Here is a 22,723-nt window from a genome sequence, read left to right on the forward strand (position 1 = left end):
TACTAAGTGAAATAAATCAGACAGAAAATGACAAATACTGTATGATCTCACTTACATATGGAATCTTAAAAAAAAACACAAAACTTCACAGATAAAGAGAATGGACTGATGGTTATTAGAGGTAGGGGGCAGGGGGTGGGAGATGGGAGTGAAGGGGGTCAAAAGCTACAGACTTCCACTTATAAGATGATTGAGTCCTGAGGTTATAATGTACAGCACGATATTGTTCCAGAGAATACAGTACATATAATAATTATATTCCGGAGAATACAAGCTCCATGAGGGCAGGCATTTCCATGTGTTTGGTTCTCTAACTGTGTCCCTAGCACCTCAAGCAGTGCCTAACACAGAGTTATAACTTTATAAATATGCAGAGAATTAACGAGAGCATCACACTCAAATGATACGCCAGGTATTACACCGACCAATTGTAGCATCTTTAGCTCACGTATACTCTTTGCCTCATTTCGAGGGTTTTTATGTCCCCTGTGTGGGTAGGTCTAAGTTAAAATGAGATCTTTGGCAGGTTTAATTGCCTTTGAAATTCTGACGGATTAGCAGCCAAGGCCAGAAAGATTCAACAGCAGCAACCGACCCTTAAGAACGGGGCCGAGAAGAAGGGAGGGATGGTGTTATTAGGTTGGTCTCCTTTAAGCTAAAATAAATCACAAAGCAGAATGGCCTCTGTCAGTAAACATCCCCTCCTCGGGAGCAGCTCGTCTGAAGGTTGGGTTATATGGTCCTGGGCCTGGGAAAAGCAGGAAACTGATGGCAGCAGAAATAGTTTGAATGCTTGGCACTCTTCCAGACTTATTTTCCAGTCCCTCAGTAAATCATCTTCTCCCACAGTTAAACCGTTCCAAGGATGGGATCTCTCGGTATTACTTTTTACAACTGTGTGTGAACCTACACCTCAAAATAAAGAATGTTAAAAAATTACATTGAAAAAAATAAAACTTACCCTAAAGGTTTGGCTCTGCTAACCTATTCATTTCTTGGAAAACACACCCCTTCTTCAGTGCTGTGGGCTCGATGTACAGGGTCTTCACCAAAACACCGCGACCTTAGAAACTTTCGTGACTTCAGCTGTAGTTATGACAGGACAACTTCTATAACTGACTTTAAAAAGCAAATTGCTTTAAATCTCCATTTTCTTGTAGACGATGTGATATGAAAAATGGCCATGAAACAGAAGGCCAGCTCTGAAAGTGGCTCACCGAGGGAAAGGGGGGGCAGTGGTCTAGTCACGGACCACCACCCAACAGCCCTACAGGTGGAGAGGCTCCAGGGTGATGGATGGCCCATGGACATGAAGCTGCCTGAGGAGAAAGGGGCTCCAGAAACAGCCAAGCTCTCCTCACCTGTTTAAGTGTTAACCCCAAACAGAATGTCCAGCAGCCTACGAAAAACGTATTGTCCAGATGCTGGTTGACGCCATCAGGGAAAGCCAAACCCAAGCCAGACTGCAAATCCACTTCACCACCTCATACCCACTAGGAGGACTATAATCAAAAAGGAGAAAAAAAAAAAGTCAGATAGTAACAAGTGTTACTGGCGAGCACGTGAGTCATTGGAACCCTCATACGCCACAGGGAGGAAATGCAAAATGGCGCAGCCGCTGTGGTGAACTGTCTGCCAGTCCCTCCAAAAGGTAAACGCAGGGTCACCACATGACCCAGCGATTCTGCTCCGAGGTAAATGAAAACAAATGTCCACATAAAAACTTGTACACGATGTTCCTAGCAACATTATCCATAATAGCCAAAATATGGAAACGACCCAAATGTCCAGCAACCAACGAATGGGTAAACACACTATGGCACAGCCAGATGATGGAATACGACTTGGCAAGAAAAAGAAATGAAGTATGGCTACACACTACAACATGAAGAAACTGGAGAACATTAAGCTAATTGAAAGACGCCAGACACAAATTGTATGAGAGAGACAGAAAGTCGATCGGCGGTTGCGTAGGGATGGGAGAAATGCAGGGGTTGAGGGAGGGACAACTAAGAGGTCTGGGGTTTCTTTGGGGGGTGATGAAATGTTCTAAGTTTGACTGTGGTGATGGCTGCACAACTCTGATGTGTGCTGTCGCAGAATTACCTACAGAGTGTGTAATCACTTCAAATGGGTGAGCTGTAGGGCGCTTGGGGGGCTCAGTCCGTTGAGAGTCTGACTTCAGGTCAGATCATGATCTCAGGGCCCTGGAATCAAGTCCTGCATCAGGCTCCACACTCAGTGGCGAGTCTGCTTCTCCCTCTCCCTCTGCCCCTCCCCTGCTCATGCACACACTCTCTCTCTAATAAATAAATAAATAAAATCTTTCTAAAAACAAACAAATAATGTATCGTACGGTATGTGTATTATATCCCAATAAAGCTGTTTAAAAAAAAAATAGATGTGAGATGCTGAATAGCACCAAGTCTCATTAAGAGGGTTGCACTTGGTCCCTCATTAAGAAGGCTGCCCTGGCCGGGACTCACTCTCTAGGATAAGCAGGGGTGCTGGGCCTGGGTTCCTCTGAGTTCTCTTTCTTCCCTACTTAGTGACTTACTTGGAAAATGACCAGTAAAGTGAATATGAAGCATTTTACAAAATATAATGCACTGTATAGATTTATAACAAGAGGCTCGATTGATGCCCAAAGAGCCGAAGAGGCAGGGAAGCTAGTGAGGCCTGGAGACGGCGCAGCCACAGACGGAGTTTGCCATGACGAGGGGGCTCGTTAGGCTTCTGACTGCTCTCGCTTGGAGCTCTCGGGGTAGAAAAATGGATGGAACTGAGCTGTCCCTGGCCACCCGGAACGGTGACAATGGCTCTCAGGTATTTTGCAAAATATGATGCAACAAAAAGAAAAAGACTCACAAGCCCTGTGGGGCCCTTTGGAGAGCCGGGAAAGACTAAGAAACAGGTGAGCCATATGGCTGATTGCTGAAGGGTTGCTTTCTCTCCCCTCGTTCATTAACAGAAAAAGAATCGCTGAACCTCTTGACTTTAATTTCATGCACAGCTTTCGTTAGGATTCAATGCCAGAAAGTGTTTCTGCCTCAGCACCTAAATAATTCACGACAGCTCAGAATATCTACCTGGATATTTATCAACCCGCTCCACAGGACCGTGCTGGCGGTTGTGGGGGTGTCTCCATCTAAATTCCTGAAGAGCAGGTGTCTGGTCTGCTACCGAGTACCCGACACGCATCTTGAAGGCGGAAACTCCTGCTTTGGGCAGGTCCTCCTTCCTGAAGTTACTGCCCACGCTTGACATCTCTGGGGATTACACCTTAATTCACCGAAGTGGGTGGTCTTGAACCGGGTTCAAATCTCAGCCCGTCACTTGGGCTGTTGATGTGGGACCAGATGTATCACTGTGGCTCGTCTTCCTAACCTTTAAATAGGGATTAAATGAGATAAAGGGTGCTCGACAAGGGGCTTGGCCCACAGCCAGCGCTCAACAAAAGGCAGTGATCGCTGTCCTTACGATTTGGTAAAGACTATTTACTTATTTACTCTTCTAGCTAACCAATATTTGTCCTAAGCACCTCCAACGTCCCAGGCAGTGGGCATGTTCCAGACACTGGGGTACAGCAGCCTCCGTCCCCTCACAGAGCTGCCAGTATCGTGGGGAAGACAGACAGCACACAGGCTCCCAAAGCAATGAACAAGTTAATAATCAGCCATCGGGGCTAAGAGGAATGTGACCAGAATCGTCGCTTTAGAGAGAAGACTTAGCCAGTGTGTGCGATGGGGCATGAAAATTTTGTTGCTTTGTTAAATGTTTCCTGGCTGATCAATGGATCCATTAAGAAATCTTTCTAAGCCCGCCAGCAAAAATGAGCACCGGTGTACCTGGGTCATAGGGGCAACCAATACCCTCACGGCAAATCGCATTCCCACACTACCTGAGAAAATCTCTTCCCTGTCCTCTCTTCTCCTCCTAGAGCCCAGGCCTCCTTTCTTCTTGCCCCTCAGGCTCCAGGGTCCTCTGGGATCTAAGTAAGTCACTGTTCTCTGGAAGGAACGTCACACGTCAGATGTCTTTCAACGTCTCTGACTGTTCTTCACACATCACTGAGGGAGTAGAATTTTAAACAGGACCCTTGGGAGGAAAGGTCCTCTTTGAAGACATCCTAAGTCTGCAAGACAGGGAGGCATGCAGCAAAAGGGGAAGAGCATTTATTCCAGTCACACTGCAAAGGACGGAACGAAAAGGACAGGATGGAAAAAGAGGCGAGGGCACCCCAACCCCAGATGTGACCATCTACCATCCAGCACACGCACACGAGCTCGCCAAAGAGAATAAAGGAGCTTAGAGAAACATAAAGTGGGCTCCAACATTTCTGGAAGCATTCAGAGCCTGAGGGAAAAAAACAAAAAACTAACACGTCTCACCTCTAGTTCTAGAAGTGTAGCCAAGCTAGCCCTATAAAACAATTCTCCAAGTCATGTGGCCCATGCAAACTACACCCCAATGAGGTTGTCATTACTCCCTAATAAAAGGTGGTCAAGGGGCACCTGGGTGGCTCAGTTGGTTAAACGACTCAGATCATGATCCTAGAGTCCCAGGATTGAGTCCTACATCAGGCTCCCTGCTCTGCAGGGAGTCTGCTTCTCCCTCTGACCCTACCCCCTCTTGTTCACTCTCTCTGTGTCTTACTCTCTCTCTCTTTTAAAAAAAAAAAAAAAAAGGTGGTCAATATTGTTCTGAAAGGAAACAGAAAATTCTGGAAAGATGCACCAAAAAAAATATGTGGAAAGTGATGACCTCTGAGGAATATATCTGAGGTCAGATATAAAAGGATTTCTTTTTCACTGGGTAATCTTTTATATGATTTGAACTTTTACTCTGTGTTCTACAATGATTATTAAAGATAAAATATATTATCTCCAAAATAAATGATGGAGGGAAACTGCTGATTTGAGAAATGCTGTTCGTTTATCAATAATTAGAAGTTTTAGGAGTTAATTTCCTTTGTCTAAATCACTGCATGATCCAACAATGTATAAGAAGAATTACACACCACAACCAAGTGGGACTCATCCCAGACACACAAAGCAGGTCTGACATTTGAAAATCGATTAGTGTAATCCATCACAACAAACTAAAAAAGAAAAATCACATGATCCTATCAATAAGTTTAGCAAAAGCATTTGACAATATCCAATACCGTTCATGATAAAAAACATAGTAAACTAGGAATAGAGGGGAATTTTCTCAACTTGATTAAAAAAAAAAATCCACCAAAAAACTCTACAGCTAACATCATACTCAATGGTAAGAAACTCAAAGCTTTCCCACTAAGATTAGGGACGAGGCAAGGATGTCCCCTCTTGCAGCTCCTTTCCAGCACAGTACTGAAGTCCTTGCTAATGCAAAAAGGCTACAGAAGAAAAGGGAAGGAAGTAATAAAACTGTATTTGTTTGCAGAGGACATGATTGTCTACACAGAAAATCTGAAAGCGTCAACAAAAAAGCAGGATTCAGGGGCGCCTGGGTGGCGCAGTCGTTAAGCGTCTGCCTTCGGCTCAGGGCATGATCCCAATGTTCCGGGATCGAGCCCCACATCAAGCTCCTCTGCTATGAGCCTGCTTCTTCCTCTCCCACTCCCCCTGCTTGTGTTCCCTCTCTCCCTGGCTGTCTCTCTCTCTGTCAAATAAATAAATAAAATCTTTTAAAAAAAAAAAGCAAGATTCATATACAAGAGTCAACCTCTTTCCTATTATATCAGCAACGAACAGTGGAATTTGAACTTAGGTGATATACAATGTGTACCACTTATTTCTAGGTACAGAGAAAAAAACAGCAAGATTGACCAAGCGCACCTGAACGAGGACTTATCATGAAGTCGAAAGAACGATGAAAATGGATGTCTGGATCCCTGGGCCCCAGCCCTCTCAGTCACTCACCAGGGTAAGTGAGTGCCTTCTCTTCTCTGGGCTTCCGGGGCTCCTGAGAAGGGTACAGGCTTTGGACTAAAAATTGAAACTGCTTTCCAATTTTCTAAGTCCTCTGGGAGAAGAAAGGCACACAGATCTTCCTCAAAAATGTCTTATGCTTTTAAAATTATGAAGCTAAAAAACACATGTTTACCAAAAATTCAAATGGTGCAGGAGTATATAGAGACGAGCAAGAAGGTTGACGGGGGCGGCTCCCCCCGCTTGACTCTCAATTACTCTCTCCTTCCAGAGTTAACCGCCGCAATGATGTTAACTCTATGCCATCCAATATGACAACCACAAGCACGTGTGGCTATTTAAATTTAGATTTTAATGAATTAAAATGCAATAACATTGGAGTTTAGTTCCTCGGGCACATATGTCACATTTTACGAGCTCAGCCACAGTCGGCTCATGGCTACCAAGTTGGACAGCATATTTATAAAACAGTTTCGGCATCACAAAAGCTCTATCATACAGTGCTTGTCTAAAGTGCATAAGGAGGCCTTTTTCAAATGATCTCATGTCTGTTCAACACTCACTTCCTGGAGCCCCCACAAAGATTCCCATCAGGCCCTCCCTGGCTGGGCTCAGGACTACCCTAACAAGTTAATGGGGTGAGTTGCCTTGGAAAGGTCTGTCAGTTTCCTGATCTCTAATTAAGAAAGACCTGTTTCATTACTGGGCTCACTGAAGGTCATGGAACCATCACCACCCCCAGTGACACATCAAAGTTTAAAACCTTCACTAAGAGCTCGAAAACTTCAGTGTTCCTCGGGGTGGTGCTTTTCAGGAAGCACTGAGGCATTCAAAGCCTGAGATAAAACACCCAGTGTGCCTTACCTCTAGCTCTAGAAGCGAAACTAAGCAGCAAAATAATTCTCCAGGTCATTCTGGCCCATGCAAACCACGCCTCAATGGGGTTATCTCAATTACTCCCCAGTACGCGGCAGCCATATTGTTTTCTCGACTCCACCTCTCCACTCTATCTACACCGTCCGAGCAGGCGATTGCCAACTTTGCACTGAGTAGAACAGACCTCTCTGTGGATATATGGAATCATAATGCATTTCTGTTAGCTTCCCACAAATACTATGCCTTTGCCTATGCTCAGTCTTCTGTTAGAATGCCCTTCCTTCCCGAGCTGTATCCCTTCTGAACACACTCCCACAATTTACTGGCCAGACAACACCTACCTTTTCTTTAAAACTCATTTGAGACATCATCTCCAGAAAGCCTTCCCTGTCCTTCTCAGGCTAGATGAGGAGCCCCAGTGGCTACTCCGGAATTGCTATACAGGAGACACTTGACGGGTGAAAATCTGGTAGGAAGCAGCAAAGGGAGTTTGTGACTTCTCTTGAAATCACATTTTATAGCAAGGTACAATTTTAGCTGAGATATTTGCAAGAAGAGCAAAGTTCTTAAAGATGTTCTTATTCGCAAGTAAACGTGAGTAAGAAAATATCAGTGATCCCGTCCTCTTGAGGGGTAGGGACTTTGGAGGAGGGCGAGCAGAGATTAAAGGAAGGATACACCCTCCCCCAAGCTGCACTTCGGCTCCACTATTGGCTCCAACAATATTCCGTCTTTCCATCATAGCAGTACCAACTAGAATCTGTTTATGTGGGCATCTTCTCCACTAGACAGCAAAGGACCATATTTTTATTTATCTCTGTATCTCTAATACTCAGGCCAGTCCTTAACAGAGGTGTTCAATAAATGGTTGTTGGAAAAAAATAAATAAATGTTTGTTGGATAGATAGATGGGTGGATGGATGAATGGATGGGTAGGTTGATAGATGGATGGATGGATGGATGGATGGATGGATGGATGGATAGGTTGATGGATGGATGGATGGATGGATGGATGGATGGATGGATGGATGGAAAGATGGGAGGAGACACTTTCTTAATATTCAATTTTACCTTCAGACCAAAGTCTTCTAGAGGATAAAGACCTTGAATCTCAAAATCAATATCTCTCCTGCAACTTCTCTCTCTCTCCCTCTCTCTCTGTCTCTCCCTGTCCCTCCTTGTCTCTCCCTATATCTCTCTCTCTCCATTTCCTGCAACACCAAAAAAAAAAAATGTTTTATATTTAACAACCGCTCGATACAAAGGCTGGCATTCCCCACCCAGTGAGTGTACTAAAGAAAGACTGGGGAGAAAGAAGAAAGAAACCTTTAACAATAAATATTGGATAATAGCATTAAAAGCCTCCCTTTCTCTAATGGAGGTACAATTTGGAGATAACCCTAAACCACCTTCCTCTCGGGGGCATGTGATTAAAATCTGCTTTGTTCTTCTAATTTGCTGTTCTCAAATTACCACACTGCTGCTGGCGCTGCGAACTCAGACTTCACGGCTGCCCTTGAATCACTGTGCAACTTTTCCTCCTTTTTTTTTTTTTTCCTTTTAATCAGCACTAAACCAAGAAGGTGTCACCTACACCTGGTGGAGAAACGACGTCTCCAAACCTGGAGACAAAGGTGCCATTCAAGGTGCCCCTTCCACCCCCATGCCATGATGCCCCTTGGCAAAAGTACATCTCCCTTGAGGTCTGGGAATACAAGAGGTGAAGTTGTCCTTGACGGGGCTCCGGGTGGTATGGAGTGTGTTTTTCCACCCCTGACTCTAGAGCTTTTATTCGGCTTCAGCTTTCAAAACAAAGAGAGCCTGACAAAGATGTGGCTAGTGCCTAACTAACAAACGCTGTGTTTCCATGCGTTTCCAGAAGTCCTCTAAATACCATGGTCTGGGATTGCTAAAATTTCAACTTCCAGCGTCAATCTCAAAACTACAGGGTAAATTACCATAAAGGACAGAAAGAAAATTCTATCGACATCATCCTTCCTCGTTTTTGGGGGGTTTTTTTACCTTTCAATTTTTAGGAGTTAATTTGAAATTTCAAACTACAAGCAATGTCTGTACCAAGCCAAACACGTAAAGAGAAAGGGAAGGTGGGCTCTGTGCTCAGGCGGAGTCTGCTTGAGATTCTCTCCCTTTCCCTCTGCTCCTCCCCTCACTTGCACGCACTCTCTCTCAAATAAATTAATAAAATCTTTAAAAAAAAAGAAGAAGTTGCCAATGAAAAAGAATCACATCATTTACACTACCAAAGAAGATTCAAAAACAAAATAATCAGGGGCGCCTGGGTGGCACAGCGGTTGAGCATCTGCCTTCGGCTCAGGGCGTGATCCCGGCGATCCGGGGTCGAGCCCCACATCAGGCTCTTCCACTATGAGCCTGCTTCTTCCTCTCCCACTCCCCCTGCTTGTGTTCCCTCTCTCACTGTCTCTATCTCTGTCGAATAAATAAATAAAATCTTTTAAAAAAAATAATCGTATTTAGAATAAGTTTAGGAGCAAACTTAAAATTCAAGACGCCAGACCCCATCCTAATTTTGCTAAGTATGTGACCTTAGGCAAATCACATCACCTCCCTGGATCTCAATTTAATCAACTAGCTAATGCACATTATTAACATCCTACTCAAGGATATCAAGAGGCATACGAGGGAAAGGAAAGGCTGCTACTTAACAAAGAACAACAAATACCCAACACCAACAACCACAACATTGCAGGCAACACCTACCTACAGAAACTGATCAGATCACAAGGACGGGCCTTCTTTTCAGAACAATGAGCAACAATATGTACATAGACCAGCCTTAAAAAATAACATCAGCTACTAACATCAAGGAGGAATCAATAGCCAACTTCTTAAGTAGGTTTTTCCTCTCTTCTAATAAGTCTAATTAGTTACTGCTAGTTTAAGACTGCTTATTTTTATTACCAATCCATTAGTAAATGATACTGTGTTTGAATTTTTAGTTTGTGTGGCAAGACGCTGGTTCAGTCAATCCTTTCCAGACCAATGTTTACCAGCAAACCCTCATGTCTTAAAGCAACAAATCACATCTCTAAGGGGAGAGATAATAACCCAAACCCTAATCTGTTAACATGCTAATTGCTTTCCCCTGCTACAGAATAATCATACTTCAGAGCTTAGCATGATACATAAATACATATTCAGACAAAAACGCTATTGGACACCTAAGATCCAGGTCATTACATTACTCAGTTATTTCCTGGGGTGATTTTACAGAACTTGAATTCACTTTAATTAAAATTCACAATAATCCCCCGGGAACTAAGTAGAAAACAAAATTTGCTATAGGACCTATCTGAGATATAAATTAATATTGAATAAAAGATAAGTTATTACAGCATAACTTGCAAAGCTGCTCCTCATACAACATGTTTACTTTAATTTTGTATCAAGTCAAAAAGGTTTTAAAATGTATTATCTATTTAACATTCATGACACTGTCTCAAAGGGTGACTTCCCCAGAGTGCAAATCCTATGCTTTGTAACTCAGAACCTTCCAGCTGAGGGAGGACTTTTTTCATTTGAGAGTCCAAGCAAGGAAATGAGGATGAAGAACAGAAAGATGTTTTTCCACTGGTAATTCTGATTTGGCTGCCCCACTTGCAGAACAAAATGGAGACGCTCCTACTTTGGTCAAAGTTGTCTTAAAAAAGGAAAAATGATGGAGTACTCCTGGGAAGAATTCCAGAGCTCAGAATCCTTTGGTTTGATCTATAAAGATGCCCCAAGCAGAAAGATAGACAAAAAAGACCCCTCCCGACAGTTTCATTCACACCCCCACATGGCTTCTACCACCATTTGCTTGAACACTAAGGATCCCCTTATCCGTGTCTCCATGCCAGACCTCTCCGCTGACTTTCTTTGCATATTTCCAGCTGTCTACTGGGAATTCTCCACTCAGAGACCCTACAGGCTCCTCAAAGTTAAGAGCCCAAAACGAAACTCATCATCTCCTCTCCCAACCTGCTTCTCCTTCATTCTATCTTCTCAGGGCCAGCTTCATGGGTGAATGGCCCATGCCTTCTTAGAAGGGCCCTGCACTTGGTTTAAAAGTCTACTGCTGCATTCTTAAAATTCTTAATTTTTTTTAAAAGATTTTATTTATTTATGTGACAGAGAGACAGCCAGCGAGAGAGGGAACACAGCAGGGGCAGTGGGAGAGGAAGAAGCAGGCTCCCAGAGGATGAGCCCGATGTGGGGCTCGATCCCAGAACGCCGGGATCACGCCCTGAGCTGAAGGCAGACGCTTAACGACTGCGCTACCCAGGCGCCCCTTAAAATTCTTAATTTTTGAACAAAGGGTTCCATATTTTCACTTGCACTGGGTCCCCAAAATTATATGGCCAGTTCTGTCTCTCCTGGGGTGGCATGGCCATTACCTTTGTTATGGAAACCAACCTCTTGGGACTTAATCCCAGACCCTCCCTTCCCTCATTTCTGTATCTGATCACGCTGTTCCATACTCAGGATTTTATATCAAGCAAAGGCTCACATTACTTGAAAAGCCTAAATGCCTTTTTCTCCTCCTTCAAAGAATTGATTTCCACTTGTCCTTTAATTATTAATCAAGTTCATCGATACCAGAAATACTTATTGACGCCCCAGTCTGACATAGATGCCTGTTCCAGGTCCTCCACTTCCCCATACCTGTCCCTACAGCTGTCATTTTCTCCTCGTACCACTATCTTGTCCCTCTTCCCCCAAATGACTGGGAGCTTCTTGATGGCTGATTATTTTTTCTTTTTATATCTAATTCCCAGCTCTGTACTTGGGATATAGAAGATATTTTTGAAATGCTTACTGAATAAAATTAATGTTGTTTCAAAAACCATCACTAATTCACTTCTGGAAAAAATAACTGCTTGATCTATACAATTGTTCTTTCCTCTTAGAATAAACTTCCTTTTTTTTTCCCCCTTAAGTTATCCTCTCCCTTCCCTCCTGAATCTTCAGGGAAAGCCACCAAAACAAACAGCTAAAGAGCTCATGTTACACCTCGGATGCATTTTCTGCTGTCCTCCAGGGTCACTGTCCCCTGGGGTCACTTCTGCAAGTGAGGACAGCTGGGTCCCCCATGCCTCCGGGGGGCTTCCAGGCACTACTGGCTTATGCACAGTGATTTGCTTATGCCAAGAAGTTGCCAGAGTTCCTCTGCAAGGCCACTAAGAGCCCAGGATACAGGAAAGCAAGAGTGGGAAGTGTGGCCCAGAGGGACTCAAAGTCTCTTATTAACCCCGGGCCCCATGTGCTCTCAGATGTTCAACACTTCATCAGGTTGTCCATCAAAGGAAATCCTGCTTGAAAAACAATCTCATGATTTGGCTGCAGCTGGGAATCAAAAGGAATCATGTCAGCCCCGGTATCAGTGTCTAATCAGTATTTCAGTCTCTCATGACACACGCACCTGGATGGATTCCTTTATTTATTCATTCATTCGCTTACTCAAACATTCACTGACCATCTACTGAGGGAAATGTGCCAGGTGAAAGGGTATCAAGGGAGATAAGGACCAAAAAGTCCCCACACTCAAGGAAATTAAGAATTTTATTATGAGACAGATAAATTCCCGCCACACCTTGCTATTCCAAGTGTGCTCGCAACGGCAGCGGCATTGCGAATCTTGCTAGAACGCTGAATTCCAGGGCCTGCCTCAAAACCTCCTAGATCAGAATTTGTGTGTTAACAAGAGCACAGGAGGTCCACATGAATATCAGAGCCTGAAAAGCAGTTACACATCCCTCCCAAGAGCTGAACACCAACTCCTTTGAGTCTGAATTAAGTTCGACTCTCAGTTGCAAAGCCTGCCCTAATGATCCCTGACCATAATCCCACTTTTCCCCATCTCTAGAGTCCACGTCTGGCTCTCTTGTCTTAAGATTCTCTATGGGACACATTCTGATATTTCCATTTCTGCAATCTTTAAGTTTCCCCAAAATGCCTACTTAGAAAAAGAAGTAACAACTTAAGAATTCAAGTGACTAACAGACTGCATTCAAGGAGTTTACATTTTAAACTCTTAATGCGTGGTTACTGCACATTTTCCACAATCAGAAGAGGGGTCTCGAGACTTGGCTTTATCTAATTGTTAGAGGGGAAAGATGAAGATTCAGCTGGAAAGCAAGTTCAACTGGGAAATGCTTACTACAGGGGAGCCGGGCCTTGTCCTTCTCTCAACATTGCCACACGCACGCACGTGCGCGCGCGCGCACACACACACGTACATGGTTACTACTAAGAATTCCAAATATACATATACACATTTTCCACGTCCACGTTGGGTGTTTTTTTATTTAGTTGGTATCATTTCAAATACCTGTAACTCGTCAGGCATCTCTTTGGAGGCCCAAGATGCATTGGGAGTTCTATTTTGGTTTTTTGGTCTTTTTTTTTTAAGACATTCAATAAATTGAGAATCACCAAAACCTACAATTCTTAAGCTTACTGGCCTCTAAAACTCCCTTATACTACGGAGGATCTATAGAACTTTTATTTGGGTTGGATATATCAATTTCCTGAGAATGCTTTCAAATAGTCAATTTTTTGGTTCATGTAACGATAATAAAGCCACCGCACGTTAACAAAAATTGCATATTTTATGAAAAATGCCCTGTCTTTACAAACTAATAACTGATTGAATGAGAAAAGTAGCCCCGTTTTACATTTTTGCAAGTATCTTTAAAGTCTGGCTCAGCATAAGTCAGGTGGAGCCTCACATCTACTTCTGCTTTTAATGCGTTTCTATTTCACATATCATACAGCCTCTGGAAAACTCCACGGCACACTTGTGAGAGAACAAGAGGGGAAAAGCAAACAACATCTCGAAAGGGATGACAAGACAATTCAACAGGGAAGAAAGTCACTTTTTCAAACAATGGTGCTGGGACAGCTGAATATTCACGTGCAAAAGAATAAAGTTGGGGGGCGCCTGGGTGGCACAGCGGTTAAGCATCTGCCTTCGGCTCAGGGCGTGATCCCGGTGTTCTGGGATCGAGCCCCACATCAGGCTCCTCTGCTATGAGCCTGCTTCTTCCTCTCCCACTCCCCCTGCTTGTGTTCCCTCTCTCGCTGGCTGTCTCCATCTCTGTTGAATAAATAAATAAAATCTTTAAAAAAAAAAAAAAAGAATAAAGTTGGCCCCCCTACTTCACACCCTATACAAAAGTGAACTCAAATTGGATCAAAGATGAGGAGTAGCTGTGTGCTACTGTGAATTATAATAAGAAATACATATTTTGTCTTTGTCCTCCTTTTTTGGCACAGAGCTCCTGGTAAAACCCTTGCAATTTCTTAAGTGACGTGAGCAATAAATATCTTTTGTTATGTTAATGAGGTGACTTTTGGAAATCCCCTGTGGACTGGGGCTGGTTGCCAGGAGAACCCACCATGTGATTAGAGGGTTGGAACTTTCAGTCCCACTGCCCAACCTCCAGGGAGGGGAGAGGAGCTGGAAATTTGAGTTCAACCACCAATGGCCAACGATTTAATCAATTGTGCCTGTGTGATGAAACCTCCAGAAAAACCGGAAAGGACAGGATTTGGAGAGCTTCTGGGTTGAGAGCTCTGGTGAACACACAGAAGTGCTGGGAGATCAGTACTCCCCCAGAGAGCATGCAAGCTGCACCCCCTTTCCCCCCACCTTGCCCTATGCATCTCTACCATCTGCCTGTCCCCTGAGTTATATCCTTTTATAATAAACTGGTGATCTAGTCAGTAGAATGTTTTTCTGAGTTCTGGGAGCCCCTCCAGCAAATTGATCAAACTGCAGGAGGAGGTCGTGGGAACCTCCGATCTCCAGCCAGTCAGTCAGAAGCCTAGATGACAACCTGGCCTCATGACTGGCCTCTCAAGTGGGGGCAGTCTTGTGCGCCTGAGCCTGTGGGATGTGATGCCATCACCAGGTAGACAGCGTCAAAATGGAGTTGAATTGTAGGCATAGGTGATGTCAGAGAACTGTCGGGTGTAGGAGGGGAAACTCCCTCTCCACACAGTGGAACTGAAACCAAACACTCTTGGGCTGTTAATGGGTACAGGTTTATTTGGGGGATGATGACAGTCTTCTGGAAATAGAGAGTAGTCATTGTGGTACAACCTTTTGAATATACTAAAATCCACCAAAGTGTACACCTTAAAATAGTAAATTTTGTGGTATATAAATGACTTAGTAATACAATAATGAATCAAAAACCTAGATGTAAAACTATAAAACTGTTAAAAGAAAACATAGGCATAAGTCTTCATGACCTTGGATTACGCCATAATTTCCGAGCTATGACATCAAAAACCCAAGCAACAAAAGAGAAAAGAAATTGAATTTCATCAAAATTTTAAAACTTCTGACATCATCAAGAAAGTAAAAAGACAGCCCACAGAATAGGAAAAATATTTACAGGTCATGTATTGTATAAGTATTCAGAATATATAAAGAACTCTTATAACTCAATAACAAAAAGACAATCCAATTTAAAGCAGGGCAAAGAATCCAAATAGACAGTTCTCCAAAAAAGATACACACATGGCCCACGGCACAAGACAAATGCTCAACATCACTGGGCACCGAGGAAATGCAAATCGAAACCACGATAAGATACCACTTCACACTCACCGGATGCTTGTAATCAAACACAGACAATAACAAGTGTTGGCAAGGATGTGCAGAAACCGAAACCTTTACACACTACCGACGGGGATGTCACATGGGGCAGCCACTTTGGAAAACAGTCTGGCAGTCTTCCAAAGGTTAAACACAGATCCAGTAATTTCGCCCCCAGGTATGCACCCAAAGGAAATATGTGTCCACACAGAAATGTGTACAGGACTGTTCACTGCCACGTTATTCGTAACAGCCAAAAAGGGGAAACCACCCAAATTGTCACCAACTGATTAACTGATAAAATGTGACCTATCCACACAATGGAATAGTATTCAACGATAAACAGGGAAGAAGTACTGATCCATGCTGATCTCAGGGACGGCCAGGGGGTCCCCAGAACACAATTTGAGAACCAGTGACCCAGACAAAACACCTAGTGTGGTATTGTGGGTTATCTTCCTAGGAGCCATTTCCCCTCCATGTCCCCCACCCTCCCTCTCAAGAGACCCCCCTGATGTTTAGGCATCGACCCCTCCTCCATGCCGACCGCCCCCTGGTGGGAGGTTGATTCCATGCTGAGTCCCAGGGTCAGCTTCTGGTCACTTTGAACTAAAAGAGGCATTCCCTCCCACAGACCACAGTTCAGAGGTGGGCGTGTGACTTAGGTCTGCTCCGAATGGCTGCAGGACCTTTGGTGGGAATGCTGAGTTGGAGGTAGTTTCTCTCTGCCTCTGGAGGGTGTCCCATGAAAATGTGAGGATTGAAACCACCATACCCATTTCACCGCCAGTCTGAGGAGAAAGGCCTACAGAAGGCAGGACAGCCCTTGAATGAAGCCCTTCACTCAAGACTTCAGCATACAGAAGCAGGTAAATGTCCTTAATGTTCGAGCCAGTCTGAATTAGAATTCGTTAGATGTAGTTACAAGCCCCCAGCTGATAGACTGTCCAAATGATGTGGCGCCAACAGTATTACATTCGCTCCGCAGTCAATACGCTTCGCCTTTGCTTTGAGGACATCGAGAGATAAGATCTTAGCAGACCACTGAAATAACATCACTTTTTTTTTAACAATATCCTTAATACAAAGAGCTGGCCCATATAATCTAGGCCTAAAAACGTCAGAGCTGGGCCATGGTATTTAACAAAGTGTCTCTCTCTGCTATTCCTTTTGTGTCTGATTTTCAGTGGACTGAATGGCATTCTAGATGAGTTTGATAGAGGAAAGTGTTGGATCGTCCTTATTATCAGAAGCGGTGTGGCAGGGAGCGGCACCTTGCTTGGATTTCACCACCAGGATCATCATGGGGCCTGATATTCAGCGCATATGAGTGTTCACATGTGATCATCCAGTTCCCGTTTCAATAGATAAGAAACTGATAAAGCAGTAAACCACTCCCTTTCTTTTCCCAGATAAATTAATTAAAATGGTGTTCTACATGTGGGTGATGTTTTTGACATTTACGACGTGCTCTCATATACATCCCCCCAACAACCCAGTGGAGGTTGGCGACTGAGGAATTACAGATGAACCATGGGGGGCCCAGTGACTTGCCCAAGGTCTTGCACCATCATAAAATGATGGCATTTAGACTTCAAGACATTCGATTCTAAGCCAAAGCCTCCCTGCTACTTAGAATTACCTCAAATATACCTTCACATAATAGAGAGATAACAGTCAATATTGTTTCAGCTCTTACTGTGGGCCAGGTACCAAGCATTACAACAAGCCCATGAGGTCTGGGCCATCATTATCCCCACTTTACAGATGAGCAAACTGAGACCCAAACCGGTAAAGTGACTTGCCCAAAGTTACCTGGCTAGTCGGTGGTGGAGCCAGGGTTCAAACTCAAGGGAGTAGCGCTTCAGAACTCGAGCTCTCAACCTCTTGGCCATATGGCCACTTCGACAAGAGTACAGCTCTACCAGCAGGGCCTGTTCTTTATCAGATGACTCAGCGCTACCCAGAACCCACCAATCTAGTAAGGACGGAAGTGATTCTTAACAACACAAACAACAAAGGACGATCCGACAATGTTTATTGTTCTGGAATTTGATCACACAAAGATTGCCTATAATAAGCCAGGGCTTAGATAACATCTTATTAAACTTTCCTGACAATTTTATTGTAACAATAATCGTAACTCAATTTGACTTATTCTGAAAGACACTACTGCTTGTTTGCTGTCCCTGCCTCCCACACACACGGACACACACACACACACACACACACTTCTCTGTTGCTTCCCTATTGCCAAAGCCCACCTCCCACTATAGACAGTGAAGAGTGTAGATACCAGAAGCACACATTATCCTAGACTCTTTTGCAGCTAGGGCACAGGTATATGACCCAATCCCGCCCAACGAGATCTGATAAGAAGACTGATAGAAGCCTCTAGGAAAGATCTTCCTCTGTGATAAAAAGAAATACGTGGGGAGGAACCACCTCTTATAGAGTGGATATGGTCGTGCCTGACTCACATCAGCGACCACTGCCGCCACTTTATAAGAATGACCACTCTAAGCGACATAGCCGATGTGCTGAGGATAACTGCGGGAAGACAGAAAGCGCCTGGGTCCGTGCAGAGCCGCTGAGCAACCCTGTGGCTTCCCTACCTCTGGACTTCTCATTAGGTAAGACAGTTAGTGTACTTATTATTTAATCCACTTTAACTTGGCTACTCTCTTACTTGCAGCCAAAAGCATCCTAACTCTCAAGTCTCAAGAGTCAGCTCCTGAGAGAAGGAACCCAGCTCCTGGGTTCTAATCTACGTACTTGCCAGGTGACCCAAATTGCTTAATCTCTCTAACCCTTATTTCCCACATCTATAAAACCGAGGTGACACTCCATAATACACCAACATCAATAAAATGGAGAGAGGAAAATCATGAGATAATGTGTATCCAGCCACTCTGTTAACAACAGTGTTTCACTCAAATGCAACTGGTCTACGTAGTAATTAAACCAGATGTATTAAATTGGAACTACCCATCTAACCCAACTCCCTTATTTTACAAAAGAGGAAAAGAAACATCAACTCCAAACGGCAAGTGACTTGCTCAGTGTCACAGAACTGGTTGGTAACATAATTAAACCATGCATCTCCTGATTCCCAATCCAATGGCATCATGCTACTCTCATGATGATAAGTTATGAGCTAGATTAGATACCGGGCACTCATTCGATCAGCAGGTGTTTGTCGAACAGGGTGATATCCCAGGTACTACTCTAGGTATTGGGGAATCCTCAATGAACAATCACCACCACCACAAGAAGCTCCTACACTATGGATTTAACAGTCTACAAAGGAAATTATTCAATCTACATTTATAAATATGTATTGAATGCCTAATATGTATTAAACACTAGTCCAGGATTTCTGTTCAAACACAAATCAAAATTCCCACCCAATGCCAATAATATCAACCATGTTTACGAAGCTTTGCTAAAGAATACATTTTACTCAATAAAAGTCAGTATTGAAAATGACAAGTTCATTAGAAGGAGCTGTGAATAACCATGCCAACATCTGAAAAAAGTGGATAGAATGGGGAAGATGGCTAGGACTCCACTCTACTCAAAGCAACAAGACTGAATAAAAGAGGTTAGAATTAATTCATGTCCTTCTACACTATCCAGACTTTAAGGGTTGGCTCAGTTGGAAAGGCCCAGTAGGCAGTATTCAGCTACTCCTTCCATTCTCCAGGCCTCCACCTGGTGCCCTACACTCTCTTTTTGCTCCCTGTTCATTTGGAATTCCTCTTCCAACATTCACACCCTACTGACCTGATGGGACAACATCCTAACCTCTGTGGAAAGAGAAGGAGCATGTGACTTTCAGCACCTCCTCTAGAAATGGATACCAGGCAGCTGAGACTGGGCCACTAGGATGTTTCTTTGAAAGTTTTCTGTCAGTTATATAACTTGTAACAGAATAATTAAAAGCTGTTGTTTTGGGCGGGGGGAATTCCTTAAGTCACGTGCTGTGCAGGTTATGGAGGAAGGATGTGTGTGATACTGTAGGACAGTCCCTACACTTCTTTAGCTTTGGGATTCCCTGGAACAGAGGGAAAGGCAAGCAAGGAAAGAAGGAAGAACAGGTGGATCCCCCAGGGCATGCGCGGGTGACTCCAAAATGTTCCTTTTTCAAAATACCGTTTTGTTCGAAGTTTAAACAAATGGAAGGTTTTTCAGGACCCTGTACCCAGAAGTGTAATTTCCAAAATTATCAATATAGGATCTTCTCATTCACCCTTATTGGTTAAATACTCATCACCATTTGGGGGCAGAAAGAGCAGAAAAAGATGTGCCAAAAAGGACACATTTGAGTTTCAAACAATTGCACAATCACCATCGTGGAATATAGCATTTTAACCTCTTTGGCATTAGGTGGGCTGAACGAACTCTAACTTGCCAAACTATTATTAGACTGGCTACAATGTATTGTTTCCCAGGACACCGGACAACAAATACGAGCCCTTCGGGGACTACTTATCTATTCTAAGGAAGCCTAAGTCCCGAAAGGCATAAAACTCAGTGGTGTCAACTCCCGTAGTGTCAACTCCAAGTGGGACAGGACTGGGCGCACGGAGGACTGAGAGAGCAGAGGAGAACTCAACGTCCCTGACTGTGCTGCTGGTCCCTCCAGTATTTACATATTCGATATGGGTTAAAGGATCTGTACATCCACTTTAGGTCCTAAGGCACAGTGCACCAACAATTATGTCTGGTTCACAAGACAGTACACGCCAAGCATTTCTGTGCAACCCTGTGGCAGGAGGAAAAACTGCCTAACCTGCTAATCTTTTTATTATTAAGTTTAGCAGCCCTGCTTCGCTCAGAATGAAATCCAAGATCCTCCAGAAAATTCACTGGGAGCCTACTCTCCTGGGAGATCGTGGGGCACCACATTCCTGCCTTGAGACTTGTCCAACCGACTGCTTACGAATTAGTTGCCACTGTCTCTGTGTCATAAACTTCCACAGGCAAACAAACAAACGGGAAAGACCTTTCCTTCATTCATTCATTTTGGGTTAACACAGCCCAAAGACCTATTCCTGCCGCTGAGAGACGCTGCCCCCATTCATCTCTCAAGGGAACTGGAGAGTGTGCTCTGTATTTGAAAAACGGCTCAGTCCTGGAGCCTCAAGACTGGGGTAGGCAGAAGAGGAAATCCCGGAGATAAGCAAATACATTTAAAAGTCAGAAGCTAATTGTGCGGAGCTCTGACACAACCTTTCCAGATTGTGCGCGCCTAGTGGGTCAAAGGAGAGGGCACACATCTGCCTACATATACGCGCACCGAAAGTGCACGCGCGCGCGTGCACACACACACACACAAACATACACACCCTTGCAGCTCACGCTACATCTCCTGCAAGCTTAAAAGCACTTACTACCCGAGGATGAGGCTGCCAGGAAAGCTACCTTCGCCCAAAGAACTCTTGCTTTCTCCAACTCGAGCAAGAGCAATGTCCACCAATATTCCAAGGGGCGCTTCTTCCCGGGACCCAGGTCCTGCAAGGCTCCCTCCCTGCTGGCCTCACGGCCCTTTTCCTTTCTCTGAAATACACCGACTTCATGATTCCTTTTGGGGTAGCTCCAGGTCCGCGCAGCGCGCGCCCCATCCCTCAAGGCTGGAGCCCAGGTCTGCCCAGCCTCTCTCACTCCCGGGAAACTTCCCCGCCGCCCCACGCGGAGTAAAGGCCAACGGAAGGAGGGCGGCAGGGATGAGAGCGGGTCCCTGGGGCTGAGGGCACCTTCGGAGCCCGGGCGCCAAGAAAGGAATGAGTGAACCCGAGATGGTTGCATGCCTTCTCCACGTGGAGGAAGGGAGAAAGGAAGAATGGGCAACACGCAGGTGTCCCTCTAGGCTCTCTGAGCTCCCATTTCCTGGCGGGGGAGGGGATCGAGGGGTTAGCCTCTCCCAGGAGGCAGCTGCCCCGCGCCCCCAGCCTAGGCGCAGTGAGACGTGCGCGCAGCTTGCAAGGCTGGGAAGGGGCGCCGGCGCTGATAACGCGCCCCAGCCCTGGGTAGGGCTCCCAGCCTCACAGGGCGGGGAAAGAGAAATCTGGCTTTCCAGCAGGCCCCCGCACGGGTTCTCTCGCCCCTGCCCGCTCACGCCCACCTGCAGAGGCCCCCGCGCCCTCGCCCAGGGCAGCCCGTACCTGGATGTGGCAGGAGATCTCCGAGTCGTCCAGCAGCCGGATGGTGCATTTCATCTCCTGGCTGAGCGATTTGATACTGGAGCTCCGAAAGTGGATCATTTTCATGGTCCTCCTGCCTCTCGGCACACAGTGACAAGAGGCAAACATGCACCGCGGCCCGGGGAAGCGAGCGGGAGGCTCGGGGCCGGCGTGGCGCTCGCCCGCGCGGACCGACACACTCGCGCACTCACCGTCCCGGACACCGGGTGCGGCTCAGCCCCGGGACAGCAGCAGCGACGGGCGCCTGCGGCCACACATGCCGGGCAGCCGGGGCGCGGCGGGCGGGTCCCTCCCTCCCTCCCCTGCCTCGCCTCCGCCTCGCGGGCTCCTTTCCCCGCCTCCGCCCGTCGCGCGCGCTCCTGCGCCTCCCTCCGCCCGGGCTAGCGTGCAGAGGGTGCCCCGGGCCCGTGACCCTGGGCGGGCGCGCGACGCACTCACTCCCACGCGCGGGGAGGCGCGGGAGGAGGAGGCGGAGGGACAGCTGGCGCCGGTGGCCGGGGTGCCCTGGCAGTGGCCTGCTTCGCCGTCGCCACCGCCGCTGCGTCAGGCTGGGCCCGGCCGCCTCCTCCCTCTCTGGCCGCGATCGCTCGAGCTCTTGGTCACGCTTGTCCCTGCCCCGGCTCCCCCACGCGCCCGACAGCACCCTGCTCTACTCGGCCCCAGGGACCTGGCTGCGGGTGGGGGGTGAAGGGCGAGCCCGACCTGCACCCGCAGGGAGGATTCCACCGCGGGAGAGGATTATTGGACCAAGGACGAACCCCCCTCCCCCCCGAAAGTGACATGAGGCCCTGGTACGGCTACCCCAGGAATATGGATAATAGTAACAATCTCTAGTACTCATGGGTATTTTTAAAGGCTTTATTTTATTTAATATTAACTGGAAATCCATCTCCTAAAAAAAAAAAAATCAGGGGTGCCTGGCTGCCTCAGTCAGTAAAGCATACTACACTTGATCTTGGAGTCGTGAGTTCGAGCCCCACCTTGGAGGAAGAGTTTACTTAAAAAAAAAAAAATTTTTTTTTTTTATCAGAGCCTTTCTTAAGCAATTTCTCATTTATAACTCCCAACATCTCAGTATGATTTGTGGTAGCAGTACCTTA

General features: G+C 45.6%; 1 protein-coding gene across 3 annotated transcripts in view; it reads right to left on the minus strand.

The window, feature by feature from the left end:
* The window catches only part of FRMD3 (FERM domain containing 3), a 295,847-nt gene extending 273,941 nt beyond the window's left edge, over nt 1-21,906 (minus strand). Inside the window, exon 1 of one of the 3 annotated variants that reach the window (XM_044391132.3) lies at nt 21,585-21,860. In XM_044391132.3, coding sequence (XP_044247067.2) covers nt 21,585-21,731 — 147 coding nt within the window. In that variant the 5' untranslated portion in view covers nt 21,732-21,860. Of the gene's footprint in view, nt 1-961; nt 1,120-21,584 lie in introns of those variants that run through there. The other 2 variants (XM_026518786.4, XM_057305659.1) reach the window with 2 other exon arrangements.
* Nucleotides 21,907-22,723: the final 817 nt, after the last annotated feature.

Source organism: Ursus arctos, unplaced genomic scaffold, assembly GCF_023065955.2.
Source record: "Ursus arctos isolate Adak ecotype North America unplaced genomic scaffold, UrsArc2.0 scaffold_33, whole genome shotgun sequence".
NCBI classification, from domain to species: domain Eukaryota; kingdom Metazoa; phylum Chordata; class Mammalia; order Carnivora; family Ursidae; genus Ursus; species Ursus arctos.